Source organism: Ochotona princeps, chromosome 6 (assembly GCF_030435755.1).
Source record: "Ochotona princeps isolate mOchPri1 chromosome 6, mOchPri1.hap1, whole genome shotgun sequence".
NCBI classification, from domain to species: domain Eukaryota; kingdom Metazoa; phylum Chordata; class Mammalia; order Lagomorpha; family Ochotonidae; genus Ochotona; species Ochotona princeps.
Window position 1 is genome coordinate 5,666,496 of NC_080837.1, and position 27,116 is coordinate 5,693,611.

At 57.2% G+C, this 27,116-nt stretch overlaps 1 protein-coding gene and 1 long non-coding RNA gene across 2 annotated transcripts in view; one reads left to right on the forward strand and one right to left on the reverse strand.

Annotated features, from left to right (window-relative positions):
- Positions 1-470: 470 nt before the first annotated feature.
- The window catches only part of TMEM266 (transmembrane protein 266), a 94,228-nt gene continuing 67,582 nt past the window's right edge, over positions 471-27,116 (reverse strand). Inside the window, exons 6-11 of the mRNA XM_058665505.1 lie at positions 21,519-21,575; positions 21,255-21,393; positions 18,773-18,888; positions 9,781-9,970; positions 2,831-2,893; positions 471-1,666 (exon numbers count right to left, since the gene is read on the reverse strand). Of these exons, the coding sequence (XP_058521488.1) occupies positions 1,068-1,666; positions 2,831-2,893; positions 9,781-9,970; positions 18,773-18,888; positions 21,255-21,393; positions 21,519-21,575 (1,164 nt within the window). The 3' untranslated portion in view covers positions 471-1,067. The remainder of the gene's footprint in view (positions 1,667-2,830; positions 2,894-9,780; positions 9,971-18,772; positions 18,889-21,254; positions 21,394-21,518; positions 21,576-27,116) is intronic.
- Positions 10,991-25,719, forward strand: LOC131480513 (uncharacterized). The gene is made up of 3 exons (XR_009245571.1): positions 10,991-11,277; positions 16,480-16,573; positions 25,605-25,719. It is a non-coding gene; the product is annotated as an uncharacterized LOC131480513 (long non-coding RNA).

Consider the following 27,116-nt stretch of genomic DNA (forward strand, 5'->3'; position numbering starts at 1 on the left):
GCAGGAGGACAGAGATTGCTGACCAAGCATGTTCAGAGCTGGGCCATTGGCGGCACTGGCCCGGAACTCGGGGCAGCGGGGAGCACGGGTGGTGTGCGTTGGAGGTCACGTTCAGGGTTAGACCCAGGAGAGGTACCTCCCCAGTGCCAGGGAGCTTGTCTGGGTTGTATGTGAGGAAGGATGCATGGGATGGGAGGGAAGCAGAGTCACACAGCCAGGCTGTTGAGGTGGAAGCTTCCTGTCCCAGGCCCTAGGGAGAAGTGCCTGGGTAGGTGAGCAGCCGGTCAGCCCAAGGGACAAGTGCTGCACGCATACAGGCACGCACAGGGGCTGTCAATGCAGCTGTTTGTTTGTTTTGTTTTGTTTGTTTTTTTTATTCAAGCCACAGTGGGAAATGGCCACCCTCTTCCCCCCAGCTTCCTGACCCCCCACCCCCACCCCACCTCCAATCCCATCCCCGCACCCCTCCCCCCGGATGTCCCGTGATGGTGAAAATGAGACCTGTCTTGCAAGGACTGTGGGATGCCCATGCTGAGATGAGAGCATGAAGAAGGAATGGTACAGGCTTGGGCTGGGGGGAGGGGTGGGCTCTGGTCTGGTCGCCTGCCCCTCCCCCACCTCCAGGGCCCAGGCCTCCTGGGTAGGAAGGCTTGGGGATAGGGCCGGCAGCCCCTGCTCACAGTGCTGTTCCCAAGGGTCTAGGGTGGGCTGTCGGGAAGGAAGGCAACGCAAGAGGCTGAGCTGGCCCTGGCACTCCACCCAGCTGAAGCTAGGCCACAGGCTGGTTTTCTTTTGTAAAAATGGTTAAAAACGGAAACAAAAATGCAAAACCACTCACCCTGAGCACCACCCTTCTCCCCACTGACAGGGCAAGAGGAGGTGCCAGCTCTGGGCTCTGAGGTGTGGGGAGGCGCGGGGCCCACATGGCCTGGTGTGTCCCCCCTTCCCACCTCCCGGAGGCAGGCAGCACCCTGGGGGTGGCCAGGTGGGCTCCCGGTTCCCCCAGGGAGAGTGTCCAGATGGCTGTTCTCCCCCTGCTACCCGCCAGCACCCCCTGGGGGCAGCTTCTAGGCCTCAGGTACCCGGTGCAGCTTCTGCTCCTGGGGTTCCAACAACCTGCACTTGTCCTGCAGTGCCGGTGCAGTGGGCGGGCAGCGGATGACCGGCTGGGTTGGGAAGGCCCGTAAGACCTCCTGGTTCTTCTGGTTGAACAGACACACCCTGCGCCCCAACTCAGGGCTACTGGGAGCTGAGCCGGAGGGGCTGGGCAGGGCCCTGGGGGCTAGGTCCAAGGCCCCCTGGGATGGGCAGGGCTCTTCCGACAAGGAGGACAGCAGGTCCTGGACCACCCTCTGCTGCTGCTGGGGTGGCGGGGGTGGAGGCAGTGGCAGGGGACAGGGGACAGGCTCCGAGGACTGCTCATCGCGGGCTGTGCTGCTGCAGTCCGTGGAGGAGCCCAGCGTCTGGCTGCTGGCGCTCTGGGCCCTGGTGACAGAGCTGCAGGCGGAACGGGAGGCGCTCTCTGAGGTGGCACTCGCGCAGGTGCCGCTGGTGCCCGGCTTCAGGGGCGCGTCCAATGAGAAGAGATCTGAGGAGACGTTGGGCTGGTGGATATCAATGGCGGCCGTGGTGACCATGCACACGGCTGGCTCAGGGACGCCGCTGTCTGTAAGAGACGTGACCTGCTCGTGACACCCCACCCTCTGTCTCGCTTCCAGAAGGTTGAGGAGGCGCGTGGGGTAGAGACAGAAACGGGAGGGGACGCTGGGCCAGTGGAGCAGGATGGGAGGCTGGCTGCTCCTGCTCCAGGAGCCAATAGATTCTGTGCTGGCAGCCAGCTCGTTCTAGAAAAGCTGGCAGGGCAATAGTGATCATGATGAGCCAGGGGCAGGGCCCCAGCCAAGCTGCCATGGGCCTTGGCTGCGTTACTGAAACCACGAAGGTGCAGGGCTCTTTGCCACCAACTTGGAAGCGCCATGTGCTAGGACATGACCTTGGAGTGACCGTGTGAGGGGTGTTGGACACAGCTCTAGATCGAGTTCCCAGCTCCTAGCTGTTGTGGCCAGGCCCTGGCTGCTGTGGGCATTTGGGGAATGAACCAGCGGATGGGAGAGCTCTTGTCTGTCTTCCAAATAAACAAACAGGCCAGTGTGTGTGTGGGGGTGTGTGGCCAGAGCCAAGTTTTGTTCCAGAAGGTAGGTGGAGCTTCTCAGAAGCAAGGGGTACCCCAGAGCTCCTCAGGTGAGCTGGCCCAATGGGCCAAGTGACACAGGGTATAACGGGAAATTTCTCCTCCAGAGTTGCTGGAGTTGGAAATGGGAGTCTTTGCAGCCAACAGAAGAGGGAAGGGACAATTGCCATGCCCTGCGCCTGCCCTACCCTCAGCTCCCAGCCTTCCAGGGAGACTCACAGGGTACAGGGCTGTGAGGTGCAAACCCAGGACTCCGGCAAAGGAGTCAGCCCCAGGCTAGTTTCCCCAGTCTCAGCTTCCGTGAGACCACACTGCAGACAAGAAACATCACATTGCACAGAGGACCCTGATGTGGGTCACTGGTGCCTCTCTCCATCCTGCTGGCTCTCCCTGACCGCGTTCCACACATCCCACGTGGTGCTCTGCACACTTCCCTGTCCATGGGGTCGGAGGGGGGGGTGTTCCAAGACCAGTTCTGCCAGTAGTCAAAGAACACCCCGCTCCCCCACCCCACTCGAGCACTCCCAGCCTCCTGCTCCTGCACCTGCAGTAGTAGGTCTACCAGAAGTCCGGTAGACGGGTACCAGGGCAAGGCAGGTGTGATCCTGGGTCTGGGGGTTGCTGAGGCCCCTGACTCACCGCTGCTGGGCCCGTTGTAGTACTGACTGATGTAGCTGTTCATGTCATCTTTTACCGCCGCTTCTGCAGGGGTGGGGACAGAGAAGGACAAAGGTAACAGTTCTCTAGGCAGCCCAGAAAGCAGGGACTGCTGGGAAGGGTCATGTTCCCCTCCCATAAGTCTTCTCCTTATGAGAAATGCCCACATAGGTGCCCCCCTTCAGTCTTAGCTGCCCCGGGGTGGGCTGCCCCAGTGACCAGAGGAGGCAGGTACTGGTGCCATAGCGGCCTCCATACCTACCCAGTCTGGCCCAAGGCCTCTCAGTGCTGTCTGCCCGTCCCCGGTATGGACTTGCCCTCGTTAGGGCCACCCAAGCTCGCCAAGCGTCCCTGAGGCACCCATCATTGGCAGGAACCCTTGGCCAACAGGGGCTCACGTGTTATCAACACCATTTGCTCTGCCCCGCACCCCACCAACCTCAGCTAGGTCCTCCCAAAGCCCCCAGATTCCAAGCAGCCCAGAAATGGAGCCAGGGCAGGGGCGGGATTGGGAACCCCTGGCCCCACTCTGCGCTGCTCCACCACCTGCACACTTACTGTGCCCTCCAGCTCAGCCCAAGCCCTGGGGTTGTGATGGGGCCTGGAATGGGACCTGCCCTCCAGCCTCAGCCCCACCGTCTCTGAGCCTTTGTAGCCCTGGGCTGTACGGTAGAGGGTAGTGACAGGTCCTTCCTCCAGTTCCTCCACCCATTGTTGAGGCAGGCAGAGCGAGCTGAGAACTAGCACCAGAATGGGGCGCGGCACACAGACCCCCAGGGCTGCCCCATCCCAAGACCAAGCCCACACCATCTACAGGGGACCAGACCTGAGTGTGCATCCTGAGGCTGCCTCCCGGTGTAGCATCCATAAAGCAGGTATAGCCTGCAGTGAGGAGCCGTGTAGCAAGGCGTACACACACAGCCCAGCCCTTTAAAGCTTTTCTGGCCACTTCTCATGTTTGAATGCCTGTGGTCAGGTGAGTGGGCTTTTTTTTTTTTTTTCTGCGTTGTATCAAGAGCTAAAAGAGGGACCCCAGGCTGGCCCCAGGTCCTGCCCCTAGAACAGCCTACATGACCAGTGGTTAGAACCAAGATACTGGAGGGGGCCCAGGGTGCACGAGAGAAGACCAGATGCCGCGTTCATGTCATCATAGGGACCAAATGGGTCATGCCCCTTTTCTGCGCCTCACTTGGCTCTGTCCTGTAAAGTGCTGCTCAGGTTAAGCAGCAGGTGACAGAGAAGTTGGGGTAGCTAGGACACCCCTCGGTCCCCCGGAACAGGAGTCACCTGCCTAGGAGGCTCACTCTTCTCTGGCTTGCACACCTCAGGGGACAGGACCTCCCAAACCTGACCCCCAGGCATTGGTGCCCAGTAGGGCCACGGTATGCCTGGCCCCTTTGGCCAAGTCTCCAGGCCAGGGGTTGCGGCCTCACTGAGATGATGGCCACCCCTCAGCAGGCGACCTCCGCTGAATGAGAAAGGGCCCTCCTGGGTCTGACTGGCCCTGCCTTCTGCACCAATGCCAGGGACAAATGGCAGCCCAGATGATGGGCCTGCCCATGTTCCCTGTCCATGTAGTGCCCACTCTCTGGCCTTCCATATGGTTGCAGGGGGAGGTGGGCACTGGACACTGCCCGCCCATCAGACCGCCAGCCTGGGGCTCAGACTTCACACCCTCCAGGGCCTTGTGCCACGCTGCCATGCAGGGTGTCAGCAGCTCCCAGCTGGGTCCTTGTGCCCTGCATCCTTCCCCCATTCCCTTCCCACCCCAGGGTGCTGGGCTCCTTCACGCTGAGCCTGTGGCTGCTGTGCAGTGCTGGGGCCCAGCCAGACCTGCACCACCTCCTGGATTCACACCAGCCCCACAAGGACCTGCTTACTCTCTCCCCACCCCCTGGGGTGGGGGTTGGCCGGCTCTCAACCTCAGTCCTGGATAAAAATAACTGGCCAGGTGACCTTCAGCCCAGACACACACCCGTCTGGAGCTGCCAACTGGCCTGGACAGCTCCTCCTGGGCGACCTCCAGTGCCCTTTAACTCAACGTGCCCAGAATCAATTTGGTCCCCACCCCCCTTGGCCCTCACCCCGCACCTTCTACCTCTCCTGCTCTTGGGGCCTCCATCGTACTGAACGCTGGGTCCTTTGGCTTTCCCGACCAACTAGCCGACTCCTCCACACATGTCCCACCCTCGCAGGTCCCCCTTCTGACGCCTGTGTGGCATGCCCCCTGAGTATGCCAGCTTGGCTTCCGTCCCTCTGCAAACAGGACCTATGGGGGACAGGGGCCACTTCTCACTCAGTCGCCCTGGTACTTAGCACAGGGTTTGCACTGGCCAGATCCCACTGGTACAGACCCGACAGGAGATCTGAGCTACTGAGGGACCACCCTGCCCCAGCACGCACGGCCTCAGTCCGTGCAGCACTCACTTCCCATGATGAACGTGGGCCTCGCTGCCCCACCACACCTCCACCATGCAGCCTGCAAGATGCATTCCTAGAGATGACTGCATCCACCAAGCCCTGCCCAGACCCCAGCCCGAAGTGTTCACCACGGGCCTGGCCTTGAGCAGAGAGCCGTGAGTCAGCCGTGCCAGGCTGCCCAAGCCGTGGTGTCCAGCCTCATGCCCTGTGAAGACCCAGGTCCCAGAGCTCAGAAGGATGTCCTGGACTGAGGTCTCCGCTCCCAGCTTGCTGTCCCATGGCTTGGCATTGTGCCTGGGGGGGGGAGGGCTCTGGAGCACTATGTGTACCAGGCATGAAAACTGGACACAGAAATGCCTGGCCCTCTTTAGCGAAGCCCGCTTTGGGTCCCCTGGAGCTCGGGGCCAGGGCCAGCCATGTGGATTCACAAGCCTGTTGTTGAGGAGGGTGACAGAACAGCACAGGACCAGACTCGGGGCCCTGTGTGATGGTGTAGATCATGGGGCATGGAGACAGTCCTGTGCAGAGGGGCCACCTGGGCTCCTCTGGGTGATGCTGTGGCCAAGTTCAGGCCTGGAGTTCCAGGTCATGGTGCCAATGCCAGGGGGCACCATCTTCCATGAGCTGGCACAGGCCCTCCCTTCTCCAAGGGACAAATTCTGGTGCAGCTCAACTCCTGGCCACCACCCTGGCTGGCCAGGTGCACCTCTGCCAATGCTGGCAAGGGTCAGGGGGGATGTCAAGGTTTCCTGTAACATACGACGAAACCCATGGCACTACTCCAGGGTGGGGGTGGAGGGGGCTGTAATTCTTAAGTTACAGGACAAGCTTTAAGACTAATAAATTCAGGAGAGAAATATTAATGAATACACAGGAGCATCATGAACTTGGCATGCAGGTCCCTCAGCCTGCGACTCTGCAGCCCAAGCTTTAAAAATGATTTGTGCCACAGCAAGTCTAAACAGAAGCTGCTTGGTGACATCTGAGACCTGCTTGAGGACTCCCGAGATGGCGAGGGCCATGTCCTTCTCTCGGGCTGGCGCTGCCCCGTCCAGCAAGCCACGGCCATGCAGGGAGGGGTAGGGCTGGCCCCCCAACCTGGACTGCCCGGACAACTCGCTGGCATCTTCATGCTCACTGCAAGGATGCCCGTGGTGTCCTCCCCCACACACCATAGGCCTCCGAGCTGTGTTAGCAGCAAAGGCTGCCCTCCCTATGTCTCTGGAGAGGAGGCCTCGGGCTCATCCGGCCATAATTTCTGTTGTCACTGATGCCCCCGGGACGCAGCTCCTGGCCCCTGAGTGGTCAGCTGGGGGAATGCCCTGTGTCCCCGCAGCCCTGGAAGCTGTGACAGGTGCCTCTCACTGGACCTCATGTTCTGCCCTCTGCTCCACAGCACTGGCTGTGCTATGGAGGAGGGGGGCGGTGATGGTCGAGCATGCTGGGGGCTGGCTAAAAGAGGAACATGTGGGGCTGGGAGAGGGAGCCTCATGGGTTGAGGGGAGGAAATAACAGAGGTGTGCGTTGAGTACAGGCCAGGGGTGGAGGGGAAGAGGCGTCCGACTGGCTGGGAGGCATGTTTGAAGTGTCCAGAGGCATAGGCACCTGCCCGTAGGTGGGGGGCACGGGGGGGGTACTGAGCCTGCCTAATGCAGACTTCCATTCCCCAGCAGTTTCCAGGAGGCTGGGCAGGGACAGGACACACCACAGTGAAGTTTACCCTGGGTGGTCTTTGGCCCTGCTCACCTTTCTTTCTCCTGACCCCTTCCCCTCTTCCTCCACGAGGTTGCCCACAGTGGGGAAGGAGTACATCCAGAGAGGAGCAGGATGGCCAGACCCAACCCTTACCACCCTGCTAGATGGAGCAAGCTCACTCGAAAGGCTTGGAGAGCATGCATGCCCACAGCTTGGTTCCTGCCAGGCCCTTGGTCCTGCAAGGCCTCCTGTCGCTCAGTCATTGGCTGGGGGACAGCAGCTGCATTCTTACCTCTGCAGCTGAGGACCTGAAAGGGACAGACATGGCAGGGAGGCTTTGCAGAGAGGCTCTGTCTGGGAAACGCTAAGACCACAGGAAGGGTCCCTTTGCCATCGCTTCTGGCTTTGAGAATAAAGAGTTGGGAAGGCAAACTGGGATCCAGGGAAAGCCCATGGAGGGGCTTGGGGCACACTCCTCTTTAGGACATTCCTGGAAACCCCCTAGCATAGGAGGATGTGCCATCAGGGGTCTGCTGGGCCACCAGTGAGGGACTGAACACTGGCCTTCCTGCTTCACATGCGCTCACTGGAGGGCTCATGAGGGCCTAGAACCCAGAGTGGGATCTTGCTTGGAGACAAGGTACAATTACCTACGGCCGTGTTGGAGGTAGTGCAGGCCTTGGTTCATCTTCTCCAGCTGAAGGAGAAGCCCAAGATCAGGTAAGCCAAGGGAAGCCCTGGCAGCCTCACAAAGAACCGCCGCCTTCAAGAACCTTCTGTGAGCTTGCGTGGCTAAGGCCGTTCAGTCTGTGCACCTGCTGAGGGCAGCCCAGAACACCCATGCTTCACCCTGGGGTGGTGGCCAGGGGATGCCTGGAGCCAGTCAAGGCCTTAAGTTACAAACAGGACAGAGTCCAGGAAAGGTGACATTGACCATTTGGGAACTGTCAAGTGGAGGGAAGGGTGCTGCCAGGGGCAGAGGTGAGAGGTACCCCAAGGTCCAGAGATGGCAAGGGCAAAACAATGGAGGTGGGGTAGAGATTGTCCCAGGTCGGGGTGAGAGGAAGGAGGGGGTGATGGGCTCCTGCGTCCTATGTGGAGGCAGAATTTAGTCACACTCCAGCTGGCTGTGAGAGAGGGACAGGTAGGGCCAAGTGCCAGGGGAGGGAGGGACTGCCCATGAGCTCAGGCCAAGTGGCTACCCCAAAGCTCAGGCACCTTCTAGCTGCATCCCAAGGGTCCTGGGTGTAGAGACAGAGCACAGACAGTCCCCCAACAACCACTCTGGGTGGTGGGTGTTCCTCGGAGTGGAGTGGAGACATCGGAGGGCCTGTCCCCCGGGGCTGTGAGAGTCAGGCAGAAGACACACATCTTGGGAGGCCGCTGTACCTAAAGGGTACCCACCGTGTAGCCACCACTATGATAACAGCCTCCCATATCGGCAGAGTGTGAGTTGGAGCTTTCCCTTCCCTGCTTCCCATCCAGCTCCCTGCTAACACCCCCACAACACAGCAGAGACCAGCTCAAGTGCTTGAGCCCTGCCACCCTCGAGGCAGACTGGGATGGAGTTCTGGCTCCTGGTTTCATCCTGGACCATCCCTGGCCATTGTGGCCATTTGGGGAGGGAACCAGTGGATGGAAGATTTTTCTCTGTCACTCTGACAAAGATTTGATCTTTCAGATCAAATATGCATAAAGCTTAAAAAAACAGTTTGTTATGATACTGTAGCCTAGTGGTGGTGGCAGGTGCTGGGGTGGGGGCAGGGTGTGTGTGTGGTGGTGAGGCAGGCCTCAGCTGGACAAGTCTGAGGAAGACTTTAACAGGCAGAGGGAGCCGGCAGTGCCTGGAGCTTAGGCCTCCTGCTGTCCAACCTTCCTTAGCACACACAGCTGGCAAAACCAAGGTGGGGTTTTGGAAGCTGCCCAGGAGGTAATTAAGCATCTTTCGTTAGCGGCAGGGGAGCTGAGCCTTCAGCAGGGAGTTACAGATGAGATGCTGGGCCTCAGCAGGTCCTCCTGGCCCCAAATGCTGCAGTCCTAAGATCTGACCAACAGGGGCCACCTGCTCCCCCAGGACATCTACCGGACCCCCTGCGAGACTTCAGAAGGGAACTCTGGGGCCTCAGGCAACCCAGCTGGGGGGTGGCAGTGCCTGGAGTTTAGGCTTTCTGCAGTCCAACCTACCTCAGAACACAAAGCTGGCAAAACGAGATTCCTGTAGGTCGCATACCCTGTCCCAGGCCATGCACATAGCCAAGATTCAATTCAGCAACCTTCCCATGCCATGTACTTGCCCTGTCGTGGCCTGCATTTCCAAGTCCACCAGTATCGTTGCCCATCCAGTCACTGGCTGGCTGTCCTGCCCATCCAGTCACTGGCCGGCTGGCTGGCTGGCTACAAGGGTTAGGTTGTGGGCTGTTCTGCGCCGCCCCCACCCCCAAGGCCTGGCCTTGCATATGCCTGGGCCCTGGGGAGGTGAGAAGTAGCCAGGGGGCACAAAGGTCTCAGGTGCTAAGCCTGCCCCCCCCCCCCCAACCCTGGCTATCAGCAGTGTGACTTTGGATAGCTTTTTCTGAGTCTGTTTCCTTCACTGGCAGCTGTTATAGAAGGGTAAGAACACACGCCTGAGGCGATAGTACCCAGAAAGAAGAGGGGTCCAAGTGACGAATTTGCTTCCAGGTTTGCACCAGGGTGCTTTTGGTCCCTGAAGGTGCTAACCTCCGAATGTCCCCCATCAGGCACGAAGCAGAGGGCGCAGGTGCACAGCTGCGCAGTGGCCGTGGCAGGAGCACCGAGACCCACTTCCGGAGGCTCACCTGGCGAGGGTCGCAACTCCTCCACGCCGCTCTCGGCCACCGTTTCCTCATCCCACACGCCGGCCTCCACCACCTTGTAGCGGCTGTGTGGCTGGCGCAGCACGTGTGGGGCCTGTAGCGCCGCCTCCCGCTCCGCCGCCAAATCCAGGTCTTGCTGCGCCAGGTGTGCGCGCAGCTGCCGGATCTCAAACTGCAGAGGGAGAAGGGCCAGGCACGTCGGCTGGGTTGGGAAGTGGGGGACGGGAACCCTGGCAGGGTTTGTCCCCAAAGGGGAAGAGTGAGTTGGAAAAGTGACTTCCTTCGTGCGCGTGTCCATCGGAAGAGCCCACCCTGGTCTAGGGCCCCCGCCTGCTCTGTCCCCTACCGCGCTCTGGCCACGTGGCCTTGGATCTGTCTCTCCCTCCCCAACCTTTTTCCGTAAGTTTTCACCTCTTTGAAGGACCTGGGTTGCCCCATCAGGGGGCTTTATGAAAACCACACGTTTTTATTTTGGTTTAATTTTGGCCTTCTGTGTCTGTGGCTTGTGGTTGTTGGCATTCGGGGTAACTGGACTGTGACATTAAAAGATGGGGCAGGGCACTGGGGCAGGGAGAACTCTGTGTCCTCTGCTCAAGGGGCAGCAGCCGGGAGCATGCACAGCCCCCCTGTCTGCCTGCCCCCTCCCTCCCACCTCCCCTGCCCTGCCTGCCCTCCCCAACTGGAAGTTCCCTCCTGGCTGGTGATGGCCAAGTACACGCGGCCTGTCCTGACCTCTCCTGGAATGTCGGGCCCACACCTCCATTGCCAACTCAAGCTGCTGGAAACAGGAGCGAAACCTGCTCCTCCGATGGCCTCAGTCCATTTCAGCTGCACCTTCTTGAAGTGTACATGGCCTGTCACTCTCCCTCACCCAAACACCTGTGCCCCAGTCCAGCTCCACCTCCAAGTGCTGGCCATGGCTGCCTCCTCCCCGGGGTCCGCTGTCCCCACGGCCAGCACTCGCCTGCACCTGGGTAGCTACACTCCTTATCCCCTACCAGCACCGGCCCTCCCACTCCCAGCTGGAGCCATGAGGGTCCCACAAGATCACTGCAGACTGCGACGTCCCTGTCCCTCAAATGCCATGGCGTCCCACCTCTCTTGGGAAACCCCCGAAGCCTTGCGGGTGCACTGTCTGCCAGTGCCCACCTGGCCAACAGTCTCACCCTTTTTCCCATTGCCAGCCCCTCCACACAAGCTCCCTGTCCCTTGAAGATACAGAGACCATGCGCTCTCAGAGTCATTTCCCCAACTGCTTCTTCATCCTACAACCCCTGACCTTTCGTGGAAGGCAGCTGGCCCAGGCCGTGGGTCACAGCAGCCTGTCTGAGTGCTCAGCATCATGCTTACCACCTTCTGGCATTTTGTGTGTGTTTATTTTAATGTTCTGTTAGTTTTTCTCTTTAGGAAAGTCGAACATGCACACTAATAAAAGCAGTCACGAACACCAGCAAAGCTGGCATTCAGCAGCCACTCTGGGTTAGTGTCTGTGGGCTTTCTCTCTGGCATTGTTCAGGTTTTCCAGAGGCCTTTAGTTTCTTGCCTAAGGATAAAACCTCGGGTTGGCTCTGTACTGTGCAGGAAAGTATGAGGTGGGGAGGGCGGGTGGAGGGAACTGGGGATGGTTAGTGCACCTCTGCCTAACCTACACTTGAATATTTTGTGTGCACATTTTTGAAAAAGATTTATTTCCATTTGATTTATACAGGTAGAGAGAGGGGGAACAAAGGGACAGAGCTCGCCCATCTGCTGATCCAGTCCTTAAATGTCCTGAGCAGGCGCTGGTGCAGTGGTATGGCGGCTAATCCCATGTGGGTGCCCATTTGAGTCCCGGCTGCTCCACTTCCCATCCAGCTCCCTGCTTATGGCCTGAGAAAGCAGTCGAGGACGGCCCAAAGCCTTGGGACTCTGTCCCCATGTGGGAGACCTGGAGGAAGCTCCTGCCTCCTGGCTTTGGCCTGGCTTAGCTCTGGCCATTTGGGGAGTGAACCAATGGATGGCAGATCTCTCTCTTTACTAACTCTTTCAAGTAAAATAAATGAATCCTTAATATCTATATCTGTATCTATCTATACAGATAACATAGATATCTATCTATATAGATAATACAGATATAGATCTCCTGTAATACCCATGGCTGGGCCAGGCCACATCCAGGAGCCCAGTACTCCATCCAGGTCTTCCACATGGCTGATAGGGATCCAAGTACTTGAGCCTTCCAGGGTGTACACCAGTAGGAATCTGATCAGAAACAGAGCACCGCAGCATCAGGTGTGGGTACCCCAAGCGGTGTCGGTATCCCAACTACTGCAAAAAAAAAAAAGCCCGCCCCTGTGTGCAGACTTAGCCAAAGCCCTGTCTCAAGGCCAGCTTCACCCTGGACTCCAGGGGTTTTCAAAGGAGAATTAGTCATGTCTCCCCTGACCCCCGCAGCAGGTGCCCTAGTAATTAACTCTCCCATCTGCAGTCTGCTAGATCAGCTGTCTCCTGTCTGCTCTCTACCCTCTCCTAGCCACCTGTCTATGATTCTCTGTACTTTATGATTCTTTTTTCTCTTCCTATCATTTGAGTGGCGTTTGGGGGAGGAGAGCAGGGTGTGGTTCCATCACCATTTCCCTTAGGGACTCCCAGCATCCCCTCCCTTCTGCCCCCAGGGAGCCGTGTGCTGGTGAGGGAATGGGCTTGAAGAGGAGTCTGTGTGATGTTGGCAACTGTAGACTGCCGTCAGGATGTCACAGGGAGCTGGGAGGAAGTGTGTACCACAGTTGTACAAGCAGTTCTCCTGTTCTCTGCTCCCCGCCAGAGCTTTCACACCCCTGGGTCTGCTTTGGTGCCTGGTGCCCAGGAGGCACCCAAGAAACAGTCTTGAATTAGAAATGAATAAGCAAAGGCATGAAACTAGTTAGTTGCATGAAATTCTGTACTTTAGATCAAGCCCCAAACTCTAGCTACAGACTAAGCTCTGACCTTAGCCCAAAGCTGAGACCAAGACTGAACTTCAGTGCTAGCTGCACATGAAGTTCTGACCCTGGTCACACACTGGCCCCTGACCCTGGTCGTTGGTTAAGCCCTAGTCCTGGCCATGCCCTAAGCCCTGATCCTGGCCATACTCAGGGCCTTGATCCCAGCCACACTGAGCCTTGATCCCAGACATACTCTGAGCCATGATTCCTGATCCCGGACACACTTGGGGCTCTGATCCACTAACCCTAGTCCCAGACTCAGCCCTAATTTCTGATCTCAGGCTCTGGGACCTCAAAACCAAGTAGTTACATGGGCTGGGGGCTTCAGAGGGCCAGAAAACAGGGTTGGGTTGCTGCATGACTGGGTGCCTTCTGTGTAGGGGGACAGCATGCAAGCTACCCCTCTGGCAGCAGATCTCAGAGGGCCTGTAAGGCCACCTTCCCAGCCCTGCTGGCCTGGGAGTCCTGCCTGGCCCTGCGTGATCTGAACTTCCCATGGGCACACCCTGTCCACTTTCTCCAAGCCCATGCATCTGGCCCCGCAGGCCTGGCTAATGGCTTCCTGGCCACTCTAAAAGGATGCATTATTGATGGCTTGTAATTGATATGGAGCTGCCCAAGAGCGTCCCACTGGAATTCTGGCCAGACAGTCAGAGGCCAGGACTGGCCCTGCATGAGCCCCCACATGCAGGCCCACACACAGAAACACGTCCTAAGCTGAAGAGGCAAACTCCAAACGTGTGGTAGTTCTCCTAGTCGCCTGCCAAGAGGCCAGGTGAAACAAGAGTCCACATTGAAACTGTTCCGTGGTTTAGAATGAGATTTCCTCCCCTAGCTGAGAGGTGAGTGCAAGTGAAGGCACAAGGACAAGAACCCCGTGGGGAGCCCTGGGGTGGGGCTGGCAGCAGATGATGTAGAACAGAGAGCTAGCTGGCAGTTCAGAGGGGCTGGGGAGGTGGCAGGGGCCCCATCAGCCGAGCCTCACAGCACATCAAGGCGTGTGAAGGACAGAGTCTGCCTGTATTTGAAGAGCCACAGAAGCCACTGGTATGCTTTGGCCTGAATATTGGAGTGGTGGAGGCAGCGTGCAGTGACAGGCTGTGAAGGGACTGTGAAGATGGCAGAGTAGATGGTGGACCACACGAGGCCAGGGGGGCCGTGGCAACAGTCCAGTCTGGAGGTGATCGCGGAGGTGGAAAGGGGCACATGGCTCAGATTGAAATGCTTTATGTCCAGAGAGTGGAAGTGGCTGGGTGCACTCAGCCCTTCACCGTGAGGAGCCAGTGACTCCTCCCAGGAGCACCGCAGAGGGGCCTGGTAGCTCTGAGCTCTGACCTCAGCTGTGATGGCCCTAGAAGACTCTGGTGTGACTTTCAGAGAGTGGTTCTGGATGCATGGGGATGCATTCTAACATGAGTGCTCCTCAAAGCCAACTTCCAGGTCATCAAGGGATCCCAGCACATCAGGACCCCTCAGATGGGAGTGGCCTCCATGCTGGACAGAAGATGGAAAGGCCCGAAGCTACAGTGCACCCGTGGCAAAGCAGGGTCCCATAACCCTACTGGCAGCCCTCAGGACTACGGGGGCCTGTAGCCCTCTGAGCAGGATGGGAGGGACTCATTGAGTTCAGGGGCCAGGACAGGTCACGGGTTACACCCTCCAGGGCAGTCAGGAGCCTGAACCCAGACCCTGAGTAGGTCCACGTGTGCCTCGGCGCCTCAGCCTCGCTGGGTGGCCAGTAAGGTGAGTGGAGGAGTGCTGAGTCTGTGGCGAGCTCTGTCTGCACCGGCCCCAGAGCAACACCTGGGTGGGGACAAAGTACAAGTGCTCTCAGTGCTGTCTCTGGCTTCCTGCTGGGAATGTCCCATTCACGGAAGACCCAACTCTTCAGTGTCAGATAACGCAAGCCAGAATCTTCGTGTGTCATCAACAGTGTGTTGCCTATAGGAAGAATGACTAGTCATGCCAACAAGCAGGAAAAGTGGTTGATGACCAATATGCAAAGCAGCACACAGAAGCTCGCCTGTATAAACATTTGAGTTAACAGATAGGGAATTCAAAATAACTGATTAGGGGCTGGTGTTGTGGTGCCTTGAGCTAAGCTACCACCTGCAATGCCATCATCCCATATCAGAAAGCCAGGACGAGTCCCAACTGCTTCACTCCAGACCCACCTCCTTGCTAATGAACCTGGGAAGGCAGCAGATGATGGCCCAGGAGCTCAGACCCCTACCCCGCTGCCCCACGGGAGACCTGGATGGAATTCTGGGCTCCTGGCTTCAGCCTGGACCCCCCAGCTGCTGTGGCCATGTGGGAAGGGAGCCAGCGCATGGGGGATCTGTCTCTGTCACTCTGCTATTCAACTAACTTTTTAAAAAAAGTAAATATGAGTAATATGTTAAAGGAAATAGTGGAAAAGATGAACAAAATGAATGCACTGTTTCTTCAGAGAACTAGACTCAAAGTCAGACACAAATTTTGAAAACAATACGTAATATATATTACACACATGTTATATATTAAGCATATGGGTAGATGGGATTCATAGTATACTGGATATAGTAGAAGACAGATTTGTTAAACTTGAAGATAGAGTTCTAGAGAATTATCAGAGCTTACAGCAAGGAGACAGAGGTGGGAGGTGAGAGAAAATAGGGGAATAGGACAGGCTGTAACAGAGGTGTGAGTGTTGATCAAATGATGTAACATACTCACATTTAGAACTCCAGGGCAAGAGCAATGAGAGAATGGGTAGGAGCAATTGAACAGAGAAGTCACAGACAAGAACCTTCCAAACCTGATAAGAAACCTCAAGCCACGAGTCTCAGAAACTCAGACACCCCGAAGAGACAACAAATGCCAAAAAGTCCCTACCCAGACACCTGCTCAGAATGAGTGGGAAGGACCAGTATAGCCCTTGGGAAACAAGGTGCACAGTGGTGGCCTGGGTGACAAAGTAGAGCGAGTATTCCATCAACAGACAGGCCTGAGACCATGCCCAGAGTTAAGAAGAATTAAGGCACACCCAGAGCCCTACCTAAATGCACATCACAAAGCATTTCCAATTAGAGAATTTACCCAGATCAGGCAGGGTCCACAGGGAAGTCCTCTGCATGCATTACTGGAGGGGCCAGGCTTTTAACATTTGCCCAGGTGGGACCAGACCTGTCCAGGCAGCCGGGCAGCCACACCCAGCGCTCCTTAATGGGCTGGCTAAGGAGTCCAGTCAACACAGGCCCTGGGCCTGATCAATGCACACTTGGGCCAAAAGCTCGATGGGGTCTAATGCAACAGCAATAACCCTATTGCATCCTATTAGTGCGGTCGGCACCGACTGCCCTGCTTTCCGACCCATCTGCTTCTGGCACAGCACCCGATGTTTATTTCCATTAGCATCACCGTTGTTGGTCGCAGTAAAAATCGGAGGCAGTTACAAACACATGATTTAGGTGCCCAGTGACGCCGGGAAGGACCTTGGCCCCTCTCCATCCACTGTGAAGATGATGGGGGTGGGGTGGGTGGGTGGCCATAAATCTAAATCATGGCAAAAGAATAACATAACTTATTCCTCTGATGGCTAATTTTATCAGCTAAATAGGCTTGTCACTGAAGCTATCAGCTGCTTTACAAATCACTTCCAGTTTGACACACACACACTTTCCAGGGTGGATGGAGGGCTAGAATATTCCATCTAACAGGCCGTTGTGCTGAATTGCAGGAGGGGAAGGAGCTCCCTGGAGCCACAGCAGACCCCTTTCCGGAGGTTTCCCTACTGCTATTCCTGTCCTTCAGCTCCTTCTCTGAGCGCAAAGGTGAGCCCGCTGTGTGCAAGCTCCCAGGCCTTCTCTTAGGGAAGCAGCAGGGTTCGGGGGGTAGCCCCTCCCCACATACCAACAATAGCCAGAGTGGCCAGAAGCTGGGGCCAGGGCCTGAGAAGGCCCCCTCCCAGCCCCAGTTCCCTCTGTCAGAGATGCCCAGGCCTTGGGGATAAGATCAGCGTCTTGTTTGCTCAGGAGACAGGCCATGTGTTGCTGTGCCTCCTGCAGGGAGTGGGCAGTAGTGTGGTCCCCATGTTCTGCATTAGGTCACTGTGCAAGGGGACTGTTCTCCCTCCTGGGTACACACACACCTGCTCCTGTGACACTCCTCGGCTGAGAGTCACATCTTCAGGGCTTTGGCTGCCCAGGTGGGTCTCAAAGTACAGCTGAAGATGTGGGGTCTCTGCCTTCTTGTTCCTGGGGCGCAGCCTGGTTGGTGACCTGCAGAGGCCTCAAGTTCTGGCCAGGCAACTCCTCCACCCCCACCCCACCATGGCCCCACTGGGATCCCATCTGGCCCTCTTTGCCACCTTAACCAAGGTGACAGGTTCAGGTATTTTTACCAGGTTCCCTTGGTTGGTTTCTGTTCATCTGTGTCCCAGATGTCAGTGCCTGGGAAGGGGGTGGCAGATTGAATCTGTCTTCATTTTTTGGCACCTTTCTGTGCAGTCTGTGGGCATATCCCACCCCCCTGGGGAGGAGGCCACATTCCTAGGGCATGACCAAACCAAGATGGCAGGAACCCGGGGTTCCAACCGGGTAGGGAGTGGGGTAGGCCAGGACCAGGGGCTGTGGTGGAATCTCTGTGTGGGTGGGAGGAGGGGGAAGGCTGCTTGACACGTGGCAAATGTTGATGTCTGCTCTACCCGCATGGCTCGTGCATTGTTGATGTGGCGTGTACAGCAGGGTGCAGGTGTTCTCTGCCAGACCAGGAAGTGGGGGGCAGCTATGGGCTTCCAGGAGTGGACCTGGAGCTGTGCTGGAGGATCCATGAGGCCAATCCCAGCAAAGCAGAACATTTGCTGGCCCACGAGGAGTCGACTGGGGACTGCTCGCCATCAGCTTCTGGGCTTGAAAGAGATTCCTTCCTCTATCTCCTTCTCTGCCCACACGCAGGACCTCTTTCACCTCAGTGGGCCCTGACTCCCAACATCAGCCAGAAAACTCCAGGAGCCAGCCTAAGCAGCCCCCAATCCCACTTCTAACACCCTGGTTATCCCTGGAGGCCCTGCCCAAGCTTGCCTCCCAACCCTGCCCTTTCGCCTACACTCGGAATAGCCTAGAGCTCCCCAGATACAATGCCCACACCTGTGCCCCACCCACACATTGCCCAGATCTCAGGTGGCCCTAACTCCAGGCCAGCTCCTCTGCAGCCCTTCCCCATGTTGGCACACAGAGCCCCCAAGCATGTGTCTTATGAAGCCTGCATCACAGCAGGTGTCGCCACCCTGGTATGCACCAACAGCCCAGCTCCCCGAGTCCCAGGAGAATAGGGCCCTGTCCTGACCAGGCTAGCATCCCTGATGCCCATCACCAGCCCAGAATGGAGCCTGCTGGCTTTGAGCAGCAAAGCCAAGGGCTGTAGTATCCCCTGAGGGTCCTTTCCAGGACATGCATGTCCCCCTGGGAACATTACTCTGAGGTCTCTTTGTGAGGAACATCTGAACACACATCCTCTAAGAACCAAAGGTGGACAGGGCTGGCCTGGGGCTGGGGCACCATGGGGGGAGATGGAGAAGCCATGGCTGCCCCTGGTGGGTGCCTGGGAATGGAGAGGGAGGTACCCAGGGGTGGCCAGAGGACCCAGGCCCACATGAAGCAGGCAGCTCTGGGCTGGCCCAGGCCCTGAGCCTGGCAGCCTTGGGTTTAGCGTCTCTGGCTCATGCAGCAATCGGTAGCAGCCCCCTCTTTCCCCCCAGAAGCCAAGGGTCCCCACATCCTAGGGTGGACCCTCACAGGGCCCACTAGCCATCCTTAAGAGCTGAGAGCACTCCCAGCCCCTCATCATGGTGTGTGGGCATCGTGGGTGGCAACTGGCACCCTGTGGGAGGCCCAGCAACCTTCAAGATGAGCTGGCGGAGTCCGCTGCAGTGTCACCCAGGTGAGCGGGGAGATGTCCCAGCCCTGGGACTTGGGCTCCCCCAGCAAGGCAGTGGACAGCAGTGGGCAGAAGGGGAGGTGGTGGTGCCTTACCCCCTGCTCCTGACAGATCTGCGTCAGCCTTTCCAGCTGCTCGTCCTGGACGGCCTTGGCCTTCTCGTATTGCTGGATGACCATCTCCATCTCCACCTTCACCGGCAGCACGTAGGCTGGAGGGGAGGGCAGCCCTGTGAGCAGCTCGGCGGCAGCAGCAGGGCTCGCTGGGCCGAGGGGCAAGTGTGGGCCCCAGACTCAGTCCCCCGAGGATGGAGAGTGGGGTGGGGTGGGGGAGGACAGAACTCAAGGCACCCTGAAGCTGCACCTGTAACTCAGTCTCCCTCCTTGTCCACAGTGGTGGCACCCTTCACTGGGCTTAGTGCAGAGCTACCTGCAACATGGCCTGGGCATGAGGCCATATTCTGGGGTCAAAAACAGGAGCCAGTGGCTTCCTGAGAAGGCAGCTTGGGAGGGGGCAACTGATGCAGTGGTTAAGACACGCCTGGCTCAAATCCGAGTCCTGAAGGTCCAGTCCCAAAGCTGGCTCCTGACCGCTGCTCCCTGTCCATGCAAGTCCTGGCTAGCAGCAGGTACTTGGCTCAGGTAGCTGAGTTCCTATCACCCCCGTGGGAGACCCAGATTGAGTGCCTGACTTCAGCCCAGCCCAGCCCAGCCCACTAGCGCTGTTGTGTGCATTTGGGGGTGTGAACCAGTGGCTGGGAGCTTTCTGTCGGCTTGTCTGTCTCAGGAGGTAGTGTTACACCCCTCGTCCACAGCAGGTGCAGCCACTGTGGAGAGCAGCTTGGTGCTTCCTGGCAAATGTTAAAGAGGGACCACCTGGCCTGGGAATCCCACTCTAAAACTAGGAGACAGGAAGACACCCACCCACACACAGACTTCTCCACTAATGTGGACAGGAGTGCCAGTCCCAGTCGCCGGAATACAAAAGGCTTTGTCTAAATCATCATTCGTCTCTGTGAGTCCACCACACTCTTGAAGATGTGCTTATGTGACTGAAAGGCGGAGTGACAGAGAGGAAGTGGAGGAGGGGAAAAGGGTCCGGCAGAAGCCAGGAGCCCAGATCTCCCGTATGGGAGGCAGGGTCCCAAGTACTAGAGCCATCACCTACTGCTGCTTCCCGAGGGGAGGGAGGGAGGGACATTAGCAAGGAGCTGGATTGGAAACAGAGGAGCCAGGACTTGGCCAGCCCCCAGTACAGGGCAGTGGGCATTGCAAAAGGTGGCTTAAAGCACTGCCCCGCCTCTGTAACTGATACACACATAGGAAGACCCGGAGGAGACATCCTGTGCCCAGGAGAGGGAGGGCCGGGGGCTTTCCCAGGTAGTTCTCTGCAGCTCATCAGCCCTGAGCTCCTGGATGTCTCAGTCTCAACTCCTAACCTTGACCTGACTGTCACACCCTTCTTGCGTCTTCCAGAATGCAATCCTTCCTGGCTGTTTGGAGGCCTGGGTCCCTCATCTGACCACCGTGTTCTCTAACCTTCCATGTTGCCACTCTCTTCGAAGCCTCTCAGGTGCTCCCTGGCTGACACAACAGCATCCATGCAGAGCAGAAATTCAGGACTGTGTTGGCAGTGGCCTTCCCGGGCTCCAGGCCCAGGGACTGCCTCCTTGGCTCTGCCCAAGAACGGCAAAATGACATCCATGGGTGTCACCAGCATGCCTCTAACGGTGGGGGAGAAGGGGAACAGCCAGGGGGAGCGCTCCCTTTGGAGAGGATGCTGTGTGACCGTGCAGCTGTCTGCAGCTGGCATGATGCAGTATGTACCATCATACCCTGCCCTGTCCTGTGGAGGACGATGCTCTCAGTGGTCCAGGGCTGCTCGTATGGGGCCGAGCAGCCCTCAGCCCTCTCGCCTCAGCTTGCCTATCTGTCAGATGAGAGGAATGCGCAAGATGACCCTCCCTCTCCTCCTCCCCCACCCAGAGTCTTCTGGATTTCCAAAGTCCAGGACCCAACCACATTCCACTTTCATGAAGATTCCAGGTTAGGGGCTCCCTGATGAGAGATGAGCTGGGATGTGGGGTGGGAGGCCAGGGAGGGGTGCTTCCCCAAGGCATGGGAGACCCTGGAGGCCTAGTTGCCTGCCTTCATCCTTGGGGACCAATCCAAGTCATAACCTCCACCATCTGCAGTGAAAATCTAGGGCTTTGGGGGGTAGGGGCCGGCCAGCAGTGTGGCGCAGCGGGTTAGACCACCACCTGCATCCCATATAAGCACCAGTTCGAGTCTCGGCTGCCCCACTTCCAATCCCATTCCCTGTTCATGCCCCTGGGAAAGCAGCAGAAGATGGCCCAAGTGTTTGGGTCCCAGCACCCATGTGGGAGACCTAAGGTATGAGGGGTCCTGACCTAGGGGACGGTGACACTGGGGAGGGAATTGACTCTGTCCTAGGGCAGAGGGAAATTGAGTCATGGTCCCAGGAGCAGGTGGGCAGGGACACACGTGGCTGCCCCCAGAAGGGCGGGTCGTTGCATGTGCTGTGAGTAGCTGCACTGGCCGCCACCAGGACACTCACCATCGATGACTCTCTTCACGCGCCACACCCGGAGCACGATGATGAGGCTGATGGCGTCCCAGGGGCTCCGGGGCCCGTTGGCCACCGTGGACGCCACCATCGGGGCCAGGGACAGGATGATCACAGCCCCGTCAAACACCTGTGAGGGGAGGCGAACCTCAGCACCCTGGGTCTTGCCGCCAGCCCTAGAGCCAGAAACCCTGCCCATGGTCAAGGGTGAGGCGGACCCCCTGGGCTGGGGCTGCGGGTGGCTCCGGTGTTTACCTCGATTTTGTTCTCGATGTAATCCCAGATGCCAAGCACCACAATCCGCAGGACAGTCTGGGAGGTGCGGAGGAGAAACAGAAAGAGAGAGAGATGGTTTAGGGTTCTGCAGCAGCCCCCTACTTCTCCCCCACTGAGAAAATTCCAGAACTCAAGGTCAAGAGCACTCAGTCTCAGGGGAGAGTCTTCCCTACCCCCACCACCCCACCTGCAGTGGGTCAGGTGGCCCCTCTGCCTCTCCTCTCTGTGCCACTTTCCAGGGCACCCCTCACAACTCCCAACCCCATGCCAGCCTTCTCTGTGTCCCATGGTGGAAACCTGCACCTCCCAGTCCTCCTCACACCTTGTGCCCCTCTGGGCTGTGTCCTCGGGGTTTCCAATAGGTAAGTGTAAGGCTGCAGGACCCTGTTGGCCCCACGCTCCTGGACCAGCCTTCATCCCCCTACACAGGCCATCCTTTTGGTAGCAGAGAAGGGGAACTTTCCCCCCATCCCAAGCTAGTGCACTCAACTGTTGGAGAACGAAGCCCCCGCCACCCAATAGGGAGGCCAGGAGGGGCTTCTCCTCTTGGCTTTGATGTAATCCAGATGTGCCTGTTGTGGCTGAGCTGGTGGATGGGAATCCATGGCTCATCCCTGTCTCTTTCTGTGTCTCAAACGCATACATAAATTAAAAAAAAAAGCACAGATATGCTCTTGGGCAGGTTTTGCCTGGGGCTATCGTTGGACAGCAGGAGGAAGCCATGGGTCCCAGGATCCAGCTGCAAGTGAACCTAGAGAGAGGGGAACAGCCCTTGCCACGCTCAAGTCCACACAGCATGGAACAGGTGGCTAGGGAAGGCCAGTGACTGGTGCACGAGCGCCTCCTGGGGGCAGCCATTGGCAAAACAGGAGCACACAGACTGGTCCAACCTCTCACACACATTCCCTCCCAGCTCCAACCCCGGGGTTGCAGCACCCGCGGGCTCAAGGGCCTGTCCTGGGCCTAGGGGAGAAATGCGCAGTGCGAGAGGTTCGCTCCCAGCTTCCACTCCTCATGGAAACAGTCTCGATAAACCTCCTTGCCAAAAACCTCTCCTGAAAATGGGTCTCCTTTAGGCTCTACCTCTGAAAGCCAGGTGTGTGTGTGTGTGTGTGTGTGTTTCCACCTCTCCCTGGCCCCTGCCCACAGTTCCCATGGCCCCCCTCATGGCTGCATCCCAAAGGCCCCCTCAATCTGAAGAGTGCCTCCGTAGCTTCCCAGTCGCCCCACTTCCCCACGCCCCCTTAGCTTCCCCTGCCTGTGCGCTCGGCCAGCCTCTTGTCCTTTGTCTGTCGCCCAGGACCCTGGTTTCTTTTCTCCTGGGACCCCCTGTGTCCCTGGGACCCCCTCCCCCATGCTGGCAGCCTTGGTGACTCTGGAGTCCCCAAGCCCACGGCTATGGCTTCGACTCCTCTCCTGAGTAGCTGTCCTCAGCCCAGCCAGCAGTGTCACCACCTTGGGGGCTCAGCCAGAGCCCCTGGGGACTGCAGGGGACCCCTTACCTGCTCTCTGTCACCCCAAGTCCTGATCCCTAACCTCCCATCCCCACTCCCCCGTGATCTTTCTAAGCTAAACTGCGCCTTCCACTGGCTGGAAAAGGCTGTGTGTCCAGCTCCTTCTGGCTTGGAACCCTGGGGATCCCTTGCTGTTGCAGGCTGGCCCCAAGTCCAGGCCCCACACAGTCTTTCTGCCACCAGCTCGCCAAGTCTCCCTCCAGAACCCAGCATGCCACCTAAGCAAGTTGCCTTCCAGTGTGTGTCATGTACCCGGATGTGGGTCGGGAGACTGCTGTCTCTAAAGTTGGCCCCCTTAGCTTCCTCACTGGCCAGTTTTAGCCTCGTGGACCACCACCAAGGAAACAGCAAGATGGGGGCAGTCCAGTGTCTGATCTCTGCTTACTGTAGTACTCTGACTTACGCCAACCCCTGCTCTATTCATTTCAAAGATTTTTTTAAAAAAATTTATTGGAAAGGCAGAATGGCAGGGAGATAGACAGAGATCTTCCATCCACTGGTTCACTCTTCAAATGGCCAGTTAGAGGCAGCAGCTTCCTCCAGGTCTCACATGGGTGAGGGGCCCAAGCACTTGGGGTGTCCTCTGCTGCTTTCTCAGGTGAATAGGCTGGGAGCTGAATGGGAAATTTGGAAATGTTACTTTGGGTAGGTTTGTACCCTGATGCCACTGCTGGGGTGCAGTCATCACAGGCTGTCCCATGTCACTTCACTTCCTATAGATGTGTCATTGAGCCACAGGTGACTGTAGGGACCTCCTCATTCTCTTTTTAAGATGTATTTGTTTTATTTGAAAGAGTCAGAGAGAGAGACAGACAGACAGACAGTGAGAAAACTTCCATCCTCTGCTCCCAAAATGGCCACAATAGCTGGGGCTGACCAGGCTGAACCAGGAGCCAGGAACTCCATCTGGGTCGCCCACGTGGGTACAGGACACCCAAGGACTTGAGCCATCTTCTGCTGCCTCTTTTGAGCACATCAGCAGGGAGCTGGATCAGAAATGGAACAGCTGAGACTTGAGCTGGTGTCACAGAGATTTTACGCACTTCACCCACTCCATCACCCTGGGGACCTTCTCATTGGTCTGTTACAACCCAGGTTAACAGAGGAAGTTTATACCCACAATCCCACTTGGATGTCGCTCATAGACCAGGATGCTTGATTTGCTCAGAGGTGAAATGGCTTCCCCAGGGCACACTGCAGGTGAGAGCCTGAACAGGAGCCTCTCACCTGTTCTTCCTCCCTTCCCCAGGCCCACCACAATGAGGTGGCTGCCTGGTGGAAAGATGAAAGTCTCAACCCCTAGGGATACCTAGCAGTATGGGGTGACAGAGCAGGTGTAATGGCAGGCAGGTAGCACTTACTGCTTGTACTTGGCTGGGATTTTAAAACAGTATTATTTACTGGAGAGCAAGATCTTGTATGCTGTGGCTAGCCTCCCACATGCCCGAAATAGCCAGGAGCTTAAAACATCCATCCAGGTCTCCCACATGAGTAACAGGAAAGCCAGGTACTTGAGCCAGCACCTGCTGCCTCCCAGGCACGTTTAGCCGGCACAGAATGGCTGGGGCTGGAAGCAGGCACGCTGACGTGGGCCGTAGGCATGCCAAGCGGTGGCTTAACTCACTGCACCATTTCCAAATCCAGCACATGGGGGTGGGTGCTGAGAAGCGGATGGCACTATTTTTTATTAGCCAAAAGCGAAGAACTTCCGCCAATCCCTATGTGAGGGTTAAACTGGGAACATCCACACGACACACGCAGCCACAGAAAAGCACGGATGGGTAGCCGTTTGGTACTGTGGTTAAGACCTTGCTTGGGGTGCCTGATGGCTCCAGACCCTGTCAAGGTTCAATCCCTGGTCCAGATGTCCAGTAAGTTTGGACCAACTCCCAGCAAGAGCCAGCTTGACCTTTTCTAAACAAGTGCATTCTGTGTTCCTAGACTCTTCTTTATATATTCAACCACAAAGCACAAGTGACAGTAAATAGGAGAGGAAAAACCGGGTGTGGGATGAGCCTTTTTCTCCCAGATTCATATTATCTATCCCCCCTGTAAGTGATGGGCACACCACACGCTCTCCCGGTGGGATGAGGGCTGACCAACTGGGCACAGAGCCTGTGTCCCAGGGAGCGAGAGAACAAGAGTCATCCCAGCTGACCACGGAGGAAGGATGGGGCTCAGAGCAGGGTGCAACAGGGCATGGCCCCAGGCTTGGGGTTCTGCCAGGCAGTAGGCACCAGTCTGGGCATTTTCAGAATAAGAATAGAACCTGATGTGGCCACCTGCAGCTCAAGGCACACCTGTGCCATCCTTTCCCTCCTGGGAAACTTTGGTTCTTCCTGCTAATGCAGACCTGGCCTGGAGCAGGTGGTGGCTCACACATGTGGGTTCCTATGACCCACATGGGAGACCTGCATTGAATCCCTGGCTCCAGCTTGGCTCAGGCCTAGCTATTATAGCTATTTAGGGGAGGCGGGAGAATCAGGGGATTTCTGTTTCTCTCCCTTTCAGATTCAATCAATTACCTCTTGATTCCGTTTTCCATGAGCAGTTTGGATGCCAAGCTCTCTTTGCAGGCTCCCGTGGGCCAACGTACCGTCAGGGGCTGAGGGTGAACCTCAAACTAGAGCCACGAGGACATCAATAGTGCTGCCACCTAAGCCACCCTGGCACTGCAAAATGCTCAGGAGAAGTGGCACCAAGAGGGAAGGTGACTGCAGCATGTAAGATGATGAAATTCATGCACGTGAGGGGTTCTTGAAAATGTATGAACATGCCGATTATGAGCAAACTACGCACAAACTCCAACACCTTTTATCCACCCAAAGTAGCCCCTTTCAGCCCCATTTGCCATGGACTTTTGGAAGAATTTACATACAGGACATCTACACAGTTCAATTTTAGAGAAACAACACATACTTTTGTAGTCTAAAAATGCTCCAAGCATTGGATGACTGGGAAAAAAATAGTAAATAAAAAGCGCCAGGGCCAGTGCTGTGGTGTAGTAGCTTAAACGACAGTAGCCTCCCATTTGAGCACTGGTTTGAGACCTGGCTGCTCCACTTCCCATCCAGCTCTCTGCTAATGCCTGGGAAAGCAGTGGAGGACGGCCCAAAACTGTGGGCCCCTGCACCCGTGTGGGAGACCCGGAAGAAGCTCCTGGCTTTCATCTGGCTCAACCCAGGTTGTTGCAACCATCTGGGGAGTGAACCAGCAGATGAAAGGTCTCTCTCTCCTTCTTCTTCTTCTTCGTAACTCTGCCTTTCAAAATAAACAGCCTCCCTCTCCCCTTGAGGCCTCACAGTCCTCTGGGCCCCAGACAAAACTCAGTAGTCTCTCTGCTGGGACAGCCCCTGAGCTCTGGCTGGGGTAGGTCTGCACAAAAGAGAGCTTGCTTCTGGGAGCCTATGTCTGGAGCCCCTGCCATCCCTGCAGGCCCTGGGCTGCTTGCCACACCCCTCTGGGTTTCTGTTTCCTGTAGGATGCTCTGTGTACCTGCCTGGGCTGTGTGAAAGCTCAGGTGAGCTGTGAGTGGGATGTGGTTCAGGGTAAGGCGGGAGCCCCTGGGGTCCCAGCTTCTTGGGGTTGGCTGTGAGGATGAATCCCACTCGCCAAGCCTGAGAAGGCTGGAGGTGATGCCCCTTGACCCACAGCCACACCCCCAAGCTATGAACCAAAAACAGCAGTTCAGAACAAGCGAGTGACATTTACTGTTGCCAGTCCCTGGGCCTAGGGTCAGTCCCTGGTCCTCTCCTAACCTGGCAGCACAGGGTGCTGAACCCGGCATTGGCCATGACTGTGTGGGTCATCCTGGGCTGCTGACCCTTAGGGGTGTGGATGGTTCTAGAAGAACCTGTTGACATTTTCAGAAGCAAACACAGGACACTGGGACCTGAGCCTTCCTGTGAGTGGCGTCCCTGTCACCATGGATAGCAGGACTGCCTCCTACGCTTCTCAGGCCCTCTGGGGTCAGTGGGGCCAACTTTCTGGTGAAGCCACAGAAGCCCTCATGCCAGGTGACACTCTGGGGAGCCAGGTCTCCTTGTCACTCCACCGCTAGGCC